This window comes from Oryctolagus cuniculus, chromosome 1 (genome assembly GCF_964237555.1).
Source record: "Oryctolagus cuniculus chromosome 1, mOryCun1.1, whole genome shotgun sequence".
NCBI lineage: Eukaryota > Metazoa > Chordata > Mammalia > Lagomorpha > Leporidae > Oryctolagus > Oryctolagus cuniculus.
Genome location: NC_091432.1, coordinates 6,278,076 through 6,297,607, shown reverse-complemented (window position 1 = coordinate 6,297,607; position 19,532 = coordinate 6,278,076). Strand labels below are relative to the sequence as shown.

At 60.3% G+C, this 19,532-nt stretch overlaps 1 protein-coding gene across 7 annotated transcripts; it reads left to right on the top strand.

The window, feature by feature from the left end:
* The first annotated feature begins 2,191 nt into the window (after nt 1-2,191).
* DPF2 (double PHD fingers 2) lies at nt 2,192-19,486 on the top strand. 7 transcript variants are annotated; one of them, XM_070068654.1, is made up of 14 exons: nt 2,407-2,450; nt 5,465-5,643; nt 6,043-6,413; nt 6,510-6,670; nt 7,394-7,501; nt 7,717-7,880; nt 9,109-9,201; nt 10,022-10,100; nt 10,536-10,577; nt 11,520-11,657; nt 11,772-11,900; nt 12,070-12,182; nt 14,079-14,160; nt 18,447-19,486. In XM_070068654.1, the coding sequence occupies exons 4-14, from the start codon at nt 6,538-6,540 to the stop codon at nt 18,521-18,523; spliced, it is 1,158 nt and encodes a 385-aa protein (XP_069924755.1). In that variant the 5' UTR covers nt 2,407-2,450; nt 5,465-5,643; nt 6,043-6,413; nt 6,510-6,537; the 3' UTR covers nt 18,524-19,486. The 7 variants fall into 7 exon arrangements, with proteins under 7 accessions (XP_051687401.2, XP_017194958.2, XP_002723450.2 ...); XM_051831441.2 differs by lacking the exon at nt 6,043-6,413 and having other exon boundaries at nt 2,192-2,450; XM_017339470.3 differs by lacking the exon at nt 5,465-5,643 and having other exon boundaries at nt 2,399-2,450.
* Nucleotides 19,487-19,532: the final 46 nt, after the last annotated feature.

Sequence of the window (19,532 nt, the reverse complement as noted above, 5' to 3'; positions counted from 1 at the left end):
CCTGCTGGAGGTGTGTCTCCTGTGGGTCCCCAAACCCAGGAGGTCGAAAGCAACATCTTGGAGACGGCCAGGGCTGCAGCCCGCGTCCTCTCCTGGTGCGCGTGCGCAGGAGAGACCCCGGCGCCGCGGCGCTCTCGCCCAGAGCGCGCGGAGCAGCTGCCGCTCGGTGTTGCATTTCTGGAAGATCGGAGACTGCTGGTGCTGGGCCTGTGAGCTGCCTTCCCAACTATTTGCAGCTAGCTTACCTAGTGTTACTGTTGTTGCTGATTATTTTTAAAGATTTATTTATGAGCCGGCGCCGCGGCTCACTAGGCTAATCCTCCGCCTTGCGGCGCCGGCACACCGGGTTCTAGTCCCGGTCGAGGCGCCGGATTCTGTCCCGGTTGCCCCTCTTCCAGGCCAGCTCTCTGCTGTGGCCAGGGAGTGCAGTGGAGGATGGCCCAGGTGCTTGGGCCCTGCACCCCATGGGAGACCAGGAAAAGCACCTGGCTCCTGGCTCCTGCCATTGGATCAGCGCAGTGCGCCGGCCGCAGTGCGCCGGCCGCGGCGGCCATTGGAGGGTGAACCAACGGCAAAAAAAAAGGAAGACCTTTCTCTCTGTCTCTCTCTCTCTCACTGTCCACTCTGCCTGTCAAAAAAAAAAAAAAAAAGATTTATTTATTTATTTGAAAGGCAGAGTTACAGAGAGAGAGAGGTCTTCCATCCGCTGGTTCACTCCCCAACTGGCCAAAATGGCTGGAGCTGCACCGATCCGAAGCCAGAGCCTGGAGCTTCTTCTGGGTCTCCCACGCAGGTGCAGGGGCCCAAGGACTTGGGCCATCTTCCACTGCTTTCCCAGGCCACAGCAGAGGGCTGGATTGGAAGTGGGGCAGCCAAGATGCCAGCACTGTAGGCGGTAGCTTTACCTGCTATGCCACAGCCCCGGCCCCCTGCTGTTTTTAAATTTAAACTTTTCATTGAAACACATACAGAGAAATGCACAGGTCTCGTGTTGCCGGTTACAAAGAGAACAGGGGGGATGTATAACAGTCCTCGCCCCCCAGTGCCAGCTCCTGTCCCCTCTCCTGCCCTCTCGCGATAATGAGTCTGTTGTGTAACTTGACGTAAATGAGCCCGTACAGTGTGTTCTCGTGCATCTGGCCTCTCTGGATCGATATTAAGTGCTGGAGATTCGTTCGTGATGTGGTAATCCCTCGTTCTCATAGAGGGAGGGGCTTGCTGGATCATAGGGCAGGTGCACTCGGATGCTTAGTGCTGGCGAACTTTCGCAAACTATGCATTCAATTTTACTTGAAAGGCGGAGAGGGGGAGGACAGAGAGACAGAGATCTTCCATCGCTGGTTCACGTCCCGGGTGCCGGCCACAGCCCGGGCTGGCAAGCAGCAGCCCAGGACCCAGGCCAGATCTGCCCTGTGGGTGGCAGGGACCCAAGCGAGCTCTTCTAACCTCCTAGGGTGCAGGAGGTTAGCATGGGGAGCTCTGACCCCCGGGGCCCCGCAGTCCTCTGGGTAACAGGATCGTGCCGGCTTCCCTTCCACACTGCGACACCACTCAAACTCAGGTGCGGTGCAGGGTAAGCAACGGCCAGTTCCTCTCGACTCCGACCAGGCAGGCACCGTCCTGAATCGCAGGGACGGAAGACACGGCCTCACTCGGAAATGCTAACACGTGGGGGCAGGCCCCAGGCGCATCTTGGAACTGGCGCTGCGAGGGGCAAGGACGAAGCCTGGGGCGCTGGGCCGGGGGCGCCTGAGCGCGGGAGGCGGCCGGGGCAGGGTCTGGAAAAGCAGGGACCGATCAAGAAGCCCACCAGGACACAGAGCAGGTCTCTCAGTCTGCTGGGGTCGACCCTGGGCGACTCCGTCGGGAGCTGATTCCAGGGCTCCGCTGGGGCCCGAGTCGCCATTCAGCCGGGTGGAGGAGAGACCCGGCCGCCAGCTAGCACCGAGGCTGCCCGCGCTTAGGGGGCCGGAGGTGCGGCGCGCCCCTCTCACCTCCCGCCGCCCGCACCGCACCGCACCGCACCGCACCGCACCCGTGCGGTAAAAGCGTTAACCGAAGCCACAAAGGTCGGCGAGGAGCCAGGATACGTCCAGCCCGTCTCTGGGCCTCCCGGCTTCCGCCAGCCTCTGCCGTCTCGGTCCTGCACCGGCCCGAGCGCTCCCTCGCTGCGCTAAACCCGAAGGCCGGGCGCCCCCCGCCCAGAGGCCCGGAGCTCCTCGCTCCCCGGCGCGCACAGGCGGCGCGTGCGCAGAGACAGGGCGCGCGCGCGGCGGCGCGGTGGGCGGGGCACCGGCGCTCGCGAGCAGCCACGGCGCGTGCGCACAGGGACGCGGCACCCGGGGCCCCGCCGCGGCGCCGGCGCCTGCGCGCTGCGGGCTCCGGGCCCTCCCGGCCTGAGGGAGAGGAGCAGGGAAGATGGCGGCGGTGGTGGAGAATGTAGTGAAGCTGTGAGTGGTCGTTTCTTTCTCTCCCAGGCGGAGAGGTCTTGTGAGGGGCCTGGGAGTAGGGGGCGGTGCGGGAAGAGAGGAGGCGGCCGGGGGGACGGGCCCGGGAAGGCCGTGGTTGCCGCTCCGGGTGGGGAGTGCGACGCGGGGGGGGGGAGGACTCCGGAGAAGACGTTGCGCCTCTTTGGAAACTTGTGGAGGCCCTGGGCGGGGGGCACGCGGGAGCCCCTGCCCCGCGGCCGCTGTGCGGGGCTGTGTGGGAGCCGCCGCGGGGCCTGCAGGTCGCGGAGTGCGGCGCTCAGGCTGCGGCCCGGAGGAGCCGAGCCCAGGCCCCGGGGGGCCCCGGCGAGTCCCCGCCACGCGCGGCCGTTGGCCCGGAGCAGCAGGCTCGGCGGTCCCTGCGGGGCTGGGGTAGCAGGTGCGCAGGACGCAGGCAGCGCGGAGAAGAAGGGAGAGAAGTTGAGGGGGAGCGGGGCCCGAGCGGGCCAGGCCGGGGGGCGTCCTCCGGGCGACCCGGAGCCGTCGTGCGGGTCAGGGGTCGGGCAGAGCTAAATTGGGTGGTGGTCGGGGACCTGGGGGATGCTGCGGGACTTGGTGACACGAGCCAGCCGCCTGCCCCCCGAGGAAGAGTCCGGTGCGTTGGGAAGCGGGCTGGTGCCCGTGGGCGAGCCTGGGGTGGCCTTGTCGCCGCCGCGCGGACGCGTCTGGCCGTCCAGTTAGGGCTTTTTGGATTCTGGCTGGACGCCAAGGTCAGGTGCGGGGCGTGCTCTCTGGACCCCGCGTCTCCTCTTTGTGGTGGCCGAGCAGGTCGCCTCCCCCTGCCCGCGGCGCTTTCCCCGGTTCCATTAAGCTAAGTGCCTTCTCCCTGGCTTGTGGTTTGGTTTTTTTTTTCCTGACTTGCTTCTTGCTCTGTCCTGCTGCCCCTGGGAGCCAGCCCCCCGCCCGACGCGGTGGTTTCTGCGATCTGCCCACGCCGGTTCCCCAGCTCTGGGCTGGCGTTTCCCTCCCTCTGATGCCTTCCTGACTCGCGGGCTCTTTGTTTGCCCGCCGTGCTCTTTGTTGACCCCCCCCCCCCCGGGAGGGCCCACCTAGGCTCGGTTCCTGAAGCTTCTACCTGGGAAGCCTGTGCTGCGGCCTTGCCGGGTTCTGAGGGGGAGGATGCCCTTGGCCTTGGCAGCTCGGCTTCGCCCGCCGTCTGAGCCAGGGGGTCGGCCGCGTAGCTGCAGCCTGGCTTTTCAGGTCTCGGAAGAACCGGAGGGATTGTGAAGGTCATCAGCCGCCGACTCCGGGTGCCGACAGCGAGACCCCAGCTTCTCTGGGGGCCGGGACTGCTGCAGGCTTCCCTAGGAGGCTTCGCGCCCCTGCACCGAGATGCAGTCCCTGAGCCCCCGTCAAGGTCAGGGCCGCCCGCAGCTCGTCGGGGAGAGGGTGTTCTCTTTGTGAGTGCTCTGTCTCTACCGTGGTAGCAGAGTGGACGCCCCCTCTCGGGTCTCGCTGTGAGAGTACGGTGGTGCAAAACAGTGGTTTGGGAACTCTCTGAGTCAGGTACCAGAGCTGCAGGATAATTTACGTGAGATATCTTGCTACACGGCCTTGCGTTCCTAAGACCGATCTCTCGCTCTCCTCGTCAGATGCTTCCCACAGTGCCCACTGCGGTGTCCTTCCCAGCCCCGTTACCCCAAGACTGCCGCTTGCCCCGCTTCTGAAGTCCCCTAGGGTCCCCAGAGCTCGACAGAGCGTCTCACGCATCCCCGAGCCCTGCGGCCCGCGGACCCTTCTGTTCCCAGCGTCAGCGTCAGTCGCATCAGCAGAAACAGCCGCTGCACTGAGCCTTGTTTGTCCAGTTTCCTCTGCGTGGGGAGGACGTGGCTGCCTCCTCACGGCCAGCGATGGGAGCCAGCCCCGCTCAGGTCTCCAGCGCAGGGTCCTTGCCTGCATCCAGGCGGACTGTGCTTGGGCGATGCCGTCCCGCGATTGCCTGCTGGGGATGAGGGACGCTCCACTGTGCCGCTCACCGAAAGCCCCCATCCGATTGCAGAGCAGGGTTTGTTGGTGTAGCGCCAGAGGTGGGCATGAGCCCGGGAGACGTAGCGCGTGCAGCTCCTCACGCCCGGGGTTGCCTGCTCGTGGGTCCCTGGGATGTCAGAGCTCAGCGAGTGCAAGCTCCCGAAAATGCGGAAGAGACACTGAGGTCCATGCAGGGTTCGTGCAGGTTGACTAAGTGTCCGTGTTCGCGTGCTGACTTGGAGCCCGGCAAGGCCGTTTTATTCCCAAGTCCGGATTGACGGTGTTGCAGATGTTTTCATGGGTATTAGGGAGACTGGGGAGAGAAGTCACCTGTGCCCTCACTTTAAGAGGGATATATTGGCCGGCGCCGCGGCTCACTAGGCTAATCCTCTGCCTTGCGGTGCCGGCATACCGGGTTCTAGTCCTGGTCGGGGCGCCGGATTTTGTCCCGGTTGCCCCGCTTCCAGGCCAGCTCTCTGCTGTGGCCCGGGAGTGCAGTGGAGGATGGCCCAAGTGCTTGGGCCCTGCACCCCATGGGAGACCAGGAGAAGCACCTGGCTCCTGCCATCGGATCAGCGCGGTGCACCGGCCGCAGCGGCCATTGGAGGGTGAACCAACGGCAAAGGAAGACCTTTCTCTGTCTCTCTCTCACTGTCCACTCTGCCTGTCAAAAAAAAAAAAGGGGGGGGTATATTAACTAACTAGGGGTTACTAGTTCCCCCTGCATGACCAAATGGCTGGTTGAACCCTGGTTTCATGTACATACTTTTTAGAACCAGGTAACTCTTGGCACTGTGCAGTTTTCCAGTTCTTCAAAACACTGAAAGATTTGTCCTTAATTCAGATTTCAAATTGAATCTCTTTTTGGGTCAAAGCCGATTCCTGTATAATTTGGGTAGGAACAGGACCTCAGACTAAACAGGTTTCATGTCAGTAATGTTACTCAATGAAAGCTTCGAGGGGGGGTGGGTGTTTGGTACAACAGTTGACATGCCGCTTGGGACACACAGGTCCTGTATCCGAGTGCCAGGGCTCCAGTCCAGTTTTGCTCCTGTCCCAGCATTCTCGCTCTCGCACACCCTGGAAGGCAGCAGATGACGGCTCAAGTGCTTGGGTCCCTGCCTCCCACGTGGGAGGCCGCGCCTGAGTTCTGGGCCCCTGTTCTCAGCCTGCCCCAGCCCCAGCTGTGGTGAGCATTCGGGGAATAAACCAGGAGGTGGGAATGTCTAACTTACAATACAGAAGAGGGACAGGCATGGTGGGGCAGCAGGGCCGCTGCTTGCGATGCCGCGTCCCGTTCCGGAGTCCCGGCGCCAAGGCCTGGCCACTCTGCTGCTGACCCGGCTCCGGTGCTGGAGGCCCTGCAGCCATGGGAGACGGGGTGGAGCTCCTGGCTCCAGTCTGGCCCAGCTCTGGTGTTGCAGCCATCTGGGGAGTGAACCAGCGGATGGAAGGTCCAACTCCCCCTTCGCCCCCATGAGCTCTGCCTTTCAAATAAATAAAATACGGATGGAACGGATGGAAGTCCCCCAGTCACCAGCTTGTCTCCTTGGAGACCGGCTGTGTCTTTTCCACCCCTCTTACCCAGGTGACACATCGGCACGTTCTTGCTTTATCGTCCTAGTCTTGGAATTGTCTACTCCAATACATGAAGAGCTTCCTTTCTTCTGTGGCTATACCGTAGAGTGCTAAGTGTAGGACGTCCACCAGGCCGTCCTGAGCGCCTTCCCCATTTGTAAGGAGGGCTGACACCCAGGCCTCAGGCCCGTGAGGGCTCCGAGAACTGGCAGCTGACCTGAAACAGCGAGCACTGCGGTGGGCTCGGCAGAGTCACCGAGTAAGCGCTAGTGTGAGTGAGGCTCAGGTCTGCTCAGACATGATGAAATCACGCGTTCCCGGTGGTGATGTCCATGTGACAGCGCAGGGAGGAGCCTGCTGTCCCACGAGGTAGAGATGGAGGTACATAGAGGGGAAGTGCGAGCCCTCGTCTCCTGGGCCCTGCGGAGAAGCTAGCGTAGCGCCCTGCGGCTCCCCACACCCCGGCTCTCTCGCCAGGCTCGGGGAGCAGTACTACAAGGACGCCATGGAGCAGTGCCACAGTTACAACGCCCGCCTCTGTGCCGAGCGCAGCGTGCGCCTGCCCTTCCTGGACTCGCAGACCGGAGTCGCCCAGAGCAACTGTTACATCTGGATGGAAAAGCGGCACCGGGGTCCAGGTGAGGGTCCAGGCTCGGCAGGAGGAAGACTGGCTCGTGCTGGGCAAGGGTGCAGTTGAGTCTCCCCCGCGGCTGCCTGTGGTCTCCTGTGCTGAGAAACCCGTGGAGGGGGCAGGCCGGGTCGTCCAGCGTCTGCTGCCCTGCTGCAGCCATGGTTGGCTTCTGGAGGGCTGCGTGGTTGCCAAGGCCTGCGCCTGGATCTGTTTTTCTCTTTCACAAAGTAGCCCCCACCTCACTGTCAGTCTTACTCCCTTGCTCTAGAACTTGAGATGGGAGGGGGCCAGCATTAAACCAGGTTAAACCAGCGTACCAGGTTAAACCTCTGTGTGGGACCCCGGCATCCCATATGGGTGCCAGTTCAAGACCCAGCTGGTCCACTTCCAATCCAGCTCTCTGCTAATGGCCTGGGACAGCAGTGGAGGACGGCCCAAGTGCTTGGGCCCTTGCACCCATGTGGGAGACCTGGATGAAGCTCCAGGCTCCTGGCTTCGGCCCAGCCCAGCCCTGGCCATTGCAGTAATTTGGGGAATGAACCTGTGGATGGAAGATGTCTGTCTCTCCTCTCTTTCTGATGTTGCATTTCAAATAAATGAATCTTTTAAAATATTAAATTTAAAACAATAAAATAAAAAAGGGGGGAAGGGAAGCTGCTCATCTGGAAAGAGTTTGGTATTACTTTCTAGAACTAGGTTAGGGCTTGACTTCTTTCTCTTCATACCACAGGACTGGCCTCTGGTCAGCTGTACTCATACCCTGCCCGGCGCTGGCGGAAAAAGCGGCGAGCCCACCCCCCTGAGGATCCACGACTGTCCTTCCCATCCATTAAGCCAGGTGAGGTCGCCTGCCTCTGTGCGGAGGCCTGCCAGTCACCTGATAGGTACCAGACGCAGTGTTAGATCTCGAGTGTAGTAAGACGCGATTCTTCCCTGTGGAGAACGCCAGTGGTGGTGCCTGGGCGGCCGGAGCAGAGGCAGCGGCTGACCTCTGCTGTAGACCCAGGTCTGCTCGCAGCCCCTGAGCTCGCCTTGTCCTGACTGTGCCTGCAGACACGGAGCAGACCCTGAAGAAGGAGGGGCTGATCTCCCAGGACGGCAGCAGTTTGGAGGCTCTGCTGCGCACTGACCCTCTGGAGAAGCGAGGCGCCCCGGATCCCCGCGTCGACGACGACAGTCTGGGCGAGTTCCCCGTGACCAACAGTCGTGCCCGGAAGGTAGGAGGCCTTCGCTGCGGCTAAGGAAACTTCTCCGGGCAGTCCCTCATCGGGCACGCCCACCTAGCAGAGCCGAGCTGACCCCAGTCTCTGTTGGCAGGCGGTCTCTGCACCTCCTTTGCTTTTTTTTTTTAAGATTTATTGATTTATTTGAAAGGCAGAGTTACATCTGTTCTTTCATTCCCCAAATGGCTACAGTTGCCAGCGTGGGCCAGGCTGAAGCCAAGAGCTTCATTCAGGCTCCTACAGGGGCCCAGGATCTTGGAAGCCGAGCAGTGAGGACTCACACTGGCGCCCACGTGGGATGCAGCTGCACCTGCCACGCCCCTTCCCTCTAAGTGCAGACGCTCACCTGAGATTACGTAGGCGAGACAGACATGATCCCTGCCATCAGGGAGGATAAAGATGTCTCTGCAAATCAGAGCCAGGAGTACGGTGGGCAGTGTGCCAGTTGCTGCTTTATGTTCTTTCTTGTTTATGCTTTTTTTTAAATTTATTTTTGAAGATTTACTTTTATTTATTTGACAGAGTTACAGAGAGAGGTAGAGACAGAGAGAGAGGTCTTCCATTCACTCCCCAAATGGCTGCAATGGCTAAAACTGAGCCAATCTGAAGCCAGGAGCCAGGAGCTTCTTCCGGCTCTCCCACACGGGTGCAGGGGCCCAAGGACTTGGCCGTCTTCTACCGCTTTCCCAAGCGCATTAGCAGGGAGCTGAATTAGAAGTGGAGCAGCCCATATCGGATGCCAGTGCTGCAGGCTGGGGCTTTAACCTGCTGCGCCACCGCACCGGCCCCAGTCCATACTTTATGAGGCCCTAGTTCACAGACAGGGATGCTGAGCAGATCAGTTTTAAAACTTGTCACAGAGTGTTTCAAGTAAGCAGCAAAGCTCTCATTTAAACTAGGAAGTGAGTGTCAGAAAGGAACCACCATTGGTGTCCTCCAGGATGGCCAGATGTGAGCAGAAGAGGCGTGGCTGCCAGAGAATCGGAGGGAGCTTTGTGGATATAGGGTTGGGCCTCTCGAAGGTGGTTCAGCGTGGAGAGAGGCACAGAGGAAGGAAAGCCCATAGCACTGAAGGGAGCAGAAACAGGATTTGTAGGGTGAAGAGTGGAGCCGGCAGGGTGGGGCTGGGCCACAGAGGAGGCTCTGGGCATCTCAGCCAGTCCCACCACGAGAGAGCTTCCGGGTATGCAATACTTCTGCTCATCCTAATCCTGTCACTCAGCGGATCCTAGAACCAGATGACTTCCTGGATGACCTTGATGACGAGGACTATGAAGAAGATACTCCAAAGCGTCGTGGCAAAGGGAAATCCAAGGTGAGAGGCCTGCAGCCTGGGACAGAGTGGCTAAGGAGTCCCACGTCTTATTTTTTTTTAAGATTTATTATTATTATTATTGAAAGGCAGAGTGGACAGTGAGAGACAGAGACAGAGAGAAAGGTCTTCCTTTTGCCGTTGGTTCACCCTCCAATGGCCGCCGTGGCCGGCACGCTGCGGCCGGCGCACTGTGCTGATCCGATGGCAGAAGCCAGGTACTTATCCTGGTCTCCCATGGGGTGCAGGGCCCAAGTACTTGGGCCATCCTCCACTGCACTCCCGGGCCACAGCAGAGAGCTGGCCTGGAAGAGGAGCAACCGGGACAGAATCCGGCGCCCCGACTGGGACTAGAACCCGGTGTGCCAGTGCCGCTAGGTGGAGGATTAGCCTAGTGAGCCGCGGTGCCGGCCTTAAGATTTATTTATTTGAAAGGTAGAATTAGAGATTCCATCCTCCGGTTCGCTCCCCAGATGGCTGTGATGGCCTGGGCTGGGCCAAACCAAAGCCAGTAGCTAGAAGCTCCATCCGGGTCTCCCGTGTGGGTGCAGGGCCCAAGCACTTGGCCGTCTTCTGCTGCTTTCCTAAGCACATCAGCAGGGAGCTGGGTCAGAAGTGGAGCAGCCGGGACTTGAAGAGCCACCCAGATGGGATGCCTGCGTCACGTGTGGCAGTTGACCCACTGTGCCACGGTGCTGGCCCCGCGTTATTTCTTGGGGTTGCCTTTTTCCCTTTCAAGTGCGGTTCGCACTCACTCACTTCCCGGAGAATTTAACTCCTTAGGCCCAGACTTCTTAGGCCATCTTTTTCCTCCTCTTGGCAGAGCAAGGGTGTGGGCAGTGCCCGTAAGAAGCTGGATGCATCCATCCTGGAGGATCGGGACAAGCCCTATGCCTGTGACAGTGAGTGCCTCGAGAATGGGTGGGTCCTGCTCGCCTAGGACCCAGCTCCACACAGGAGATAGAGGGGGAGGGAGACAGCCTGGGCGCTTGTCCTGCCCACTTGCCGGTTCCCTCGGAGACCCTCGGAGACCCTCAGGAGGCCCAGGCCTCTGCTACGTGGCGGGGGCCCTGCATTCTCCGGGAGAGGTTCTGCTGGCCTGGGTGGGGGTGGGCGGATGCAGGTCTGCTGGTCGCAGTGGAGCCAGGGCCCCGGGGACGCAACGCCGAGTGTCCCATGTCCTCCTCCCCTTCCCTCTGGCTCCCCCACTTCTGTCCCTCTCCCCTGGGAGCACCAGCGCCACTGGGGTTTCTCGCTGGCGCACCCGCTTTCCTGCTGCTGCTGTACCTGTCTCAGTGTACCAAGGCCTTCTCATGACTTTTCTTTCTGTCTTTCAGATAGTTTCAAACAAAAGCATACCTCGAAAGCGCCCCAGAGAGGTAGCTCTCCTCACTTTTCAGACTTTTGGTTTTCCTGTCCCTTTTCCCCCTCCCTGTTCCTCCTGCCTTTCTCATCTCCTGTGATGCTAGTTTTAAATCTCTGCAATGGCATGGGGGTAGGAGCCATGGAGCTCGGATCCTGCTCCAGTCCTCAAAGCCACTGCTTTGCTTGTCTCCCGCGAGCTTGCTCTGAGGCCGCTCGGCCTAATGCATGGGGTGGCTGAGAGCATTGTGAGGAGCCCACCACAGACAGGTCTGCCTCCCCTTCCCGACAGCAGGCACTCGGCGCCCAGCGGTGTCCTCACCTACCCGCCGCCTCCAGCTCCCGTCCTCTCCCTGTTCTTCCTGCCGGCCCCCTTCCCTCTCGGCGGTACTGCTCAGGATCGCGCTGCCTCGCGGGCGGGCGTCTGTTTTCTCTGCTGCTGGCAGGGGCTGGGCAGGGCCCCAGTGTGGGAGTGGCTTGCATTTCTTGAGGTCCCGCTGGCCCGGTTGGTAGGTTGTCCCCACAGGACAAGACCCACCTTACTGCTTTGTCCGCATTCAGCAGTCATGGGCTCCTTGGCCTAGACGGTTGCATGAGCCTCCCACGTGTGCGAGCCGAGGCTGCGGGTTGGCGGGCTCTTCTCCCCTTCCCCTGCCTGCCCTGCTGCTGGGCTGGGGAAACCCTCTGCCCGTTCCTCACCTGGCGCCCCCCAGGCTGTCACTGTTCCAGTGCAGCAAGGGCTAAACGCCCACGTGGAAGAGCAGTGGTGGGCGTGGAGGTGGGTTTAGGAGGGAGAGTGGGTTCCTGGAAGCCGGAGAGCCCCACCGCCTGATGCTCCCAGAACACAGCCGCTGGGGGTGGAGGTGGTCGCCCTCTGCTTCAGCTGGAGCCCCCCAGCTGGCGGGCGGCGATGGGGTGCGCTCGGATCCTAACGCCCTTCTCGGATCCTCTCTCCACAGTTTGTGGGAAACGTTACAAGAACAGACCCGGCCTCAGTTACCACTACGCCCACTCCCACTTGGCTGAGGAGGAGGGCGAGGACAAGGAGGACTCGCAGCCACCCACCCCTGTTTCCCAGAGGTCCGAGGAGCAGAAGTGTAAGCTGGGGTGTGGGGGGGGCTCGGCCCGTGCCGGAGGATGCTCCTCACAGGCGTGTCGAGAGACCGGGCCCCGCCGTCTGCTCGTTGAAACTCCTCTCTGTCTGCCTGCAGCAAAGAAGGGTCCGGACGGCCTGGCCCTGCCCAACAACTACTGTGACTTCTGCCTGGGAGACTCCAAGATCAACAAGAAGACGGGGCAGCCCGAAGAGCTGGTGTCCTGTTCCGACTGTGGCCGCTCAGGTACGTCTGCCCCTGAGGACCGGGTGCCGCAGCGCCCAGTCCCCAGGGGGCTCTTGGCTGTCACAGCCCCCAGCTCCGCCCTCCTCCTGCTCGAGAGAGGATGTTGCCACAGACAGTGGGCTCCTCTCCGGCCATCCCAGGCTGCTTGTTCACTGCCTCCTCCCCGCAGGGCATCCGTCTTGCCTCCAGTTCACCCCCGTGATGATGGCGGCGGTGAAGACCTACCGCTGGCAGTGCATCGAGTGCAAGTGCTGCAACATCTGTGGCACCTCCGAGAACGACGTGCGTGGCTGCCCCTCCTGCGCCTTCGCTGGTCTCCCCTCGGTTCCCTCAAGAGCGAGCTTTCTTGTGAGAGGGAGCGAGACCCCGTGCCAGGCCTCCTGGCGTCGCACAGAACTCGGGCTTGTTGGCAGGTGTTGCTTGTTTATGGCAGACGACGTGCGAGGCACTGGGAATACTGAGCAGGACAGATGAGGGCCCTGCTTTCGTGGAACCCACGTTCTCGGGGGGCCAGTAGTGAGGACGGGGATGAGTGGGGTGTGTGTGACGTGCCGTGAAGAACGGGGAAGCAGCGAGGTGGCAGGGAGCAGCTGGATGGCTGAGAGACTTGCCGGTTGGAGTGGCTTTTCGGAGGAGGTGATGTGAGTGTTGAAAGGAGATCCAGGGAGTCGGTCCCAGAAGGCCTGGGGTAGCGCATCCCTCAGAACAGAGCAGCCGGTGCGGAGGCCTTGGGGCAGACGAGCCAGGTGTGGACAGAGGCCAGGTGTGAAGAGAAGAGCCAGTGTGGCCGGAGATGAGCTAGTAGGAGAGCAGTGGGGCCTCGTGTTCTCCTCAGCGCAGTTGCGTGTTAGAGGGGTCTTGTGTAAAGACTTACAGGAAGGCAGAGTGACAGGGAGAGGCAGTAAGAGATCTTCCATCTGCTGCTTCGTTCCCCAGATGCCAGAAACAGCGGGCTCGGGCCGGGCCAAAGCTAGGAACCTGGACTCCCTGCACCAGGACGTCACATAGCGGGGTGCTGGTGTCTCACCAGCTCCTTCTGATACCCTTCTGCTGAGGCATCGTGGGAGGCCTGAAGTGCTTCGCCCCTGCCCCACGTGGGGCACCTGGAGGAGTGGATAGATCTCTCACTGCCTCTTTATTCCTCTTCCTGTGGCTCACCTCTCATGTAGGTGAAAGTAAACCTTTTTTTTTTTTATTTTTTTTATTTTTTTGACAGGCAGAGTGGACAGTGAGAGAGAGAGACAGAGAGAAAGGTCTTCCTTTGCCGTTGGTTCACCCTCCAATGGCCGCCGCGGCCGGCGCGCTGCGGCCGGCGCACCGCGCTGATCCGATGGCAGGAGCCAGGAGCCAGGTGCTTTTCCTGGTCTCCCATGGGGTGCAGGGCCCAAGCACCTGGGCCATCCTCCACTGCACTCCCTGGCCACAGCAGAGAGCTGGCCTGGAAGAGGGGCAACCGGGACAGAATCCGGCGCCCCAACCGGGACTAGAACCCGGTGTGCCGGCGCCGCTAGGTGGAGGATTAGCCTAGTGAGCCGCGGCGCCGGCCTAAAGTAAACCTTTTTTAAAAACTTCACTTCAGGGTGTAGTGGCTAAGACTCCAGTTGGCACACCCGTGTCCTGTTCTGGAGTGCTTGGGGACAGATCTGGATCTGTTCCTGATTGCAGCTTCCTGCTCATGAGCACCCCGGGGAGCTGCACGTGGTGGCTCAAGCCGTCAGGTCACCCACATGGGGGCTGTGGGTTGAGTTTCCAGCCCGGCCCGGCCCGGCCCGGCCCTTTGTGGGCATTTGGGTAGTGAACCAGGGGATGGGATCTCGCTCGCTCAGCCTCCCTCCTTCCCTCCCTCCCTCTCTGTGTGTATCTGTCTCTCTGCCTCAGATAAATAAAAAACATTTTTTAAAAAGGTAGCTTTGTCCTCTGGACAGGAGGTTGTAAGGGACAAGAGTAGAGGCCGTTGTGATGAGTTTGAGCTCTGGGAGGGTCCAGTTGAGGGATGACAGGGACTTGGTCTGGGGTGGAGGTGGACAGCAGTGGCTTCTCGCCCAGGGTTGCACACCCTTGTTCCTCCCTGCCCGTCCTGGAAGTAGCAGTGGCCACCAGAGTCCTCTTCCTCCTCCAGCCCTCGCTGGCCTGAGGACTTGGGTCTTTCAGCCCCCTGAGCCGCCTCTTCCTGTCTAGGACCAGCTGCTCTTCTGTGACGACTGTGACCGCGGCTACCACATGTACTGTCTCACCCCCTCCATGTCGGAGCCTCCGGAAGGTGAGTCGCCGCGTCTCAGGACGGCCGTTTCACTCACAGCCTGCCGCGGCAGGGCCTCCTGCGCTGTGATGTCAGTGATCCGGTCCCGATTAGGGAGGGAGGCACCTTGTCTTGGTCAGTTCAGGATGCTTCCCTCGCACTTCAGCTTGAGAGAGTAACGTTTGTACAGCATCATCAGCTGCATTTACAAACCTAGAAACTCGCAGCCCAGGAGGAAGCAGATGCTAAGCAGAGAACAGTCACTCCAGCCCTCCCGGGAAGCTCGGGGGGCAGCGTGTCATGCGCAGCTTCTGTGTCAGCTCTCTGAACTTGGTCAGTTGGAGTGTCTGCTCCTCTCCCTCCCCCAGTGTGCAGGAGTGGGAGTGTCTGCTTCCTCTCCCTCCCCCAGTGTGCAGGAGTGGGCGTGTCTGCTCCTCTCCCTCCCCCAGTGTGCAGGAGTGGGAGTGTCTGCTTCCTCTCCCTCCCCCAGTGTGCAGGAGTGGGAGTGTCTGCTCCTCTCCCTCCCCCAGTGTGCAGGAGTGGGCGTGTCTGCTTCCTCTCCCTCCCCCAGTGTGCAGGAGTGGGCGTGTCTGCTCCTCTCCCTCCCCCAGTGTGCAGGAGTGGGCGTGTCTGCTCCTCTCCCTCCCCCAGTGTGCAGGAGTGGGCGTGTCTGCTCCTCTCCCTCCCCCAGTGTGCAGGAGTGGGCGTGTCTGCTCCTCCCTCCCCCAGTGTGCAGGAGTGGGCGTGTCTGCTTCCTCTCCCTCCCCCAGTGTGCAGGAGTGGGCCCCGAGCTGCTCTGTCCCTTCATGGCTCCAGTGCTGTAACAGCACTCGCGTGGATGGACACCGATCACCGACACCAGTGGTGCCGGCCTGAAGTGACTGCCACCCACGACCCCTGCAGCTGGGCTTCTGCGCCTAAATTTGGGAAGGTGCTCAGGAGGACGCAGATACCCAGTGGCTGTTACTGGGCGGGGAGCGGACGGGCCAGCCTCGCAGGCAGGGAAGTGGTCCCGTGTGTGCTGGAGGCTGACTTGTTACATCGTGAAACTCAGGAGCCAAAGCAGGTCTGAGAGCCCCTTAGTGGCTGCTTAGGTTGCAAATCTACTTTAGAAAATAGACAAGTCAACAGCTGATTCACAGACCAAGTAATCGCAGAAGGTGCTTCCCGTGGAAGTCCTGCTGTTCACTGAGGTGGTGGAGAGCTGGCAGCCCAGGGGCCGTCCCTGGGCAGTTAAGGCAGCTTAGAAATCCAGTTGGGGCCGGCGCCGCGGCTCACTAGGCTAATCCTCCACCTAGCGGCGCCGGCACACCGGGTTCTAGTCCCGGTTGGGGCGCCGGATTCTGTCCTGGTTGCCCCTCTTCCAGGCCAGCTCTCTGCTGTGGCCAGGGAGTGCAGTGGAGGATGGCCCAAGTGCTTGGGCCCTGCACCCCATGGGAGACCAGGAAAAGCACCTGGCTCCTGGCTCCTGCCATCGGATCAGTGCGGTGCGCCAGCCGCAGCGCGCCGGCCGTGGCGGCCATTGGAGGGTGAACCAACGGCAAAGGAAGACCTTTCTCTCTGTCTCTCTCTCTCACTGTCCACTCTGCCTGTTAAAAAAAAAAAAAAAATCCAGTTGGTCTCTGCTCTCGGTCAGGGTCAGCCAACCAGGTCCTATGGGCCAAGTCCACTTGCAGCCAGTTTGTACTTAGAAACTCCAAGTGGTTTTTACGTTTTTAAAATGTTTTTTGTTCTTGTTTTTAAGGTGGTTTTTTTTTTTTTTTTTTGGTTTTACAATTATTTATTGGAAAAATCAGAGTAACAGAGAGAGAAAGATCTGATCTTCCATCTGCCGGTTCACTCTCCAAATGGCTGCAACAGCCAGGGCTGGGCTCAGCTGAAGAGGGAACCTGGAACTCCGTTCAAGTCTCCCATGTGGGTGTCAGTGGCCCAAGTGTTTGGGCATCTTCCGTTGCTTTCCCAGGTGTCTCAGGGAGCTGGATCAGAGAGCCAGAACCCAAACTGCAACTCGTGTAGGAGCTCTGCATTGCAATGCCAGCTCCCCTCCTTTTTAATTTTTAACTATTTATTTATTTGAAAGCATTACAGAGAGAGAGGTCTTCGATTTGCTGGTGCATTCCCTAGATGGCTACAATGGCCAAGGCTGGGCCAGGCCGTAGCTGGGAGCTTCATCCAGGTCTCCCATGTGTGTGACAGGGCTCAGGCATTTGGACCACCCTCGCCTGCTTTTCCCCGGCCATTAGTAGAGAGATGGATTAGAAGTGAAACAGCGGGCTGGTGCTGTGGTATAGCGGGTAAAACCGCCGCCTGCGGTGCCAGCATCCCATGTGGGCGCCAGTTTGTGTCCCGGCTGCTTCACTTCGATCCGGCTCTCTGCTGTGGCCTGGGAAAGCAGAAGATGGCCCAAGTCCTTGGGCCCCTGCACCCGCGTGGGAGACCCAGAGGAGGCTCCTGGCTTTGGATCACATAGCTCTGGCCACTGCAGCCAATTGGGGGGTGAACCAGTGGATGGAAGACACCCCCCCCCACTTCTCCTTCTCTCTCTGTGTAACTCTGCCTTTCAAATACATAAATAAATCTTTAAAAAAAAAAAAGGAAGTGGAACAAGCAGGATTTGAACTAGTGCCCATATGAGATAGGAGGGAGAGACAGAGAAATTGCTCTTCCATCCACTGATTCACTCCCCATATGGGTGCAGTAGTCAGGTAGTCAGGCCCAGGCCAGGCTGAAGCCAGGAACCAAGAAATGCATCTCCCACGTGGCTGAGTGGGGCCCAGCACTTGGGCCGCCTTCCGCTGCCTTCCCAGGTGCATTGGCCGGGAGCTGGGTTAGAAGTGGAGGAGGGGCCGGCTGTGGCGCAGCGGGTGAAACTGCTGCTGTGACACCAGCATCCCATGCGACTGCTGAGCCCCGGCTGCTCCACTTCCAGTCCAGCTCCTTGCTAACGCTCCTGGGAAGGCAGCGGAGGACGGCCCGTGTCCTTGGGCCCCTGCACCCACATGAAAACCTGGAAGAAGCTGCTGGCTGCCTGCTTCAGTCTGGCCCAACCCTGGGTGTTGCAGCAGCCATCTGGGGAGTGAACCAGCAGATGGAAGATCTCCCTCTGTCTCTCCCTCTCAAATAAATTTTTTTTTTTTTTTTTTGACAGGCAGAGTGGATAGTGAGAAAGAGACAAAGGTCTTCCTTTGCCGTTGGTTCATTCTCCAATGGCTGCCATGGTCGGCGCACTGCACTGATCCGATGGCAGGAGCCAGGTGCTTCTCCTGGTCTCCCATGGGGTGCAGGGCCCAAGCACTTGGGCCATCCTCCACTGCACTCCTGGGCCACAGCAGAGAGCTGGCCTGGAAGAAGGGCAACCGGGACAGAATCCAGCACCCCGACCGGGACTAGAACGCGGTGTGCCGGCGCCGCTAGGTGGAGGATTAGCCTAGTGAGCCACGGCGCTGGTCTCTTTGTTTAAGATTTATTTGAAGCCGGCGCTTGGGCCCTGCACTCCATGGAAGACCAGGAGAAGCACCTGGCTCCTGGCTTCAGATCAGCGCGGTGCGCCGGCCATGGCATGCTGGCCGCGGCAGCCATTGGAGGGTGAACCAATGGCAAAGGAAGACCTTTCTCTCTGTCTCTCTCACTGTCCACTCTGCCTGTAAAAAAAAAAAAAAAGAAAAGAAAAAATCTTAAAGAAGTGGAACAACTGGATGTGATGCCGGCGTCTTGGGCAGCAGCTTGACCCAAGTCCGCTGTTACTGAAGAGCTGATGAAAGGTGTGGTCCTTGCCCCCAGAACAGTGTTCATACGTGTGCTTACTTAAGCTTGTAATTTCTGGACGTGAAGGGTTAATTTTGTTTCTCAGAAAGAGTCCCAGCGTAGTAAGTGTTGGTGAACAAGCTGTGGGCCTGTCACTGTCCTCCTGAGGAAGTGAGATAGGCGCAGGGCCGTGCGAGGTCACCTCGTCTGTGAGGAGGGCCTCCCAGCGGGCGTCAGAACCTCGTGCGGAATCAAAAAGAATCAAAGTCGGCTCTGGCGGCACCTGGTCTTCATTCTAACCTTGGGGACCGTGAGAGCGGAGTCTGGTTGGTTCTGTGTAGTCACAGCTCTGGAGCTGGGGGTCTGTTCCCACCCAGAGCTTCTGATTCCACAGGGCCCGGGGGCCGGGCATGTCCTCTCATCTCCATTGAGAACAGTGCTTTCTAAGATTGGGTACCCAGAGCCCCCTCCCAGCTGGGACAGCTGTGGTCCCTGCCCGGCCCTGGCGCTGGAGCAGGCGGGAGTGGGGAGTGGGCCCTCCCTGACTGCGCCCTTCTCTGCAGGGAGCTGGAGCTGCCACCTGTGTCTGGACCTGTTGAAGGAGAAGGCGTCCATCTACCAGAACCAGAACTCCTCCTGATGCAGCCGCCCCCAGGTCCCCACGCGTCTGAGGCTGCTCTGTCCTCCACCTGTGTTCACACCCACCTTTTCCTTCCTCACAAGTCCAGGGAACCTCAGGGCGGTCATGCCAACCTGCCTTTGGCAGCAGCTCTGCCCGCCGTGGGCCCGCAGGCGCACGCGTGGGCCGGCTTCTCTCTGCTCTCATGAAGTGCATTTACTCTGCTCGCCTCGGGCCCGGGCCTGCTCATCACAGGGAGGAGTGGGAGACCTGCTCCCTTGTCTGCTCAGCTCCACGCCGGTCTCCAGGGTTGCCCCTCCCCAGAGGGGCCGGGCCGGGCTGGAGCGGCAGGAGCAGCTGGGGGCTGCAGGCTGAGGCTCCACTGCTCCCGGGAGCCCGGGCCGGGTGGGTGCCGCCTAGCACAGCCTCTCCCTCCCCCCACGGCGCGCAGCTCCCTTCAGGGCGCTCAGCTGCCTGGGCCTGCCCGGCCCCCTCATCCCATCGTCCCCGCGCCCCCACGGGAGGTCTCTGGAGGAATGTCCCGTCTCTGCCTCCCCTTCTTGCCCTTTGGTTTTGTGGGGGAGGGGATGTGCGGCGTAGGGGCCACGGGGAAGCGTTGGATAATGTGCCTGTTTTTTAACTCGAAGAAAAAGCCTACCTCCAGAATCCCTGTGTGTTCTCCCTGGACCTGGGCATTCCGCCTCCTGCCCTTGACCGAGGAGGAAGCTGCCTCCGGCCACGGGCAGCCGCGCAGCGCCCCCTCCCTGCACGCTCGCTCGCAGCTGCTAAGGCCTCACCCCCGGTTCCTCAGTTCTCCGCTTAGTGGCACTGACGTGAAGCAGTGGGGTGGCCTGGCGTGGCCTTCCCTGTGGCCGCGGCCGCGCCCTGACTCCCTGTCGCTTTGGAGTTGAGGTGTCAGCTTTTTTCCTTTCCTTTCAGTTCCTGTACTCTGAATATTAGTAACAATAAACGTTTTTACTCAGAGCCCTCCCTGGGTGATTGTCTGCCGCCCTGTCCCAGTTGAGAGGCC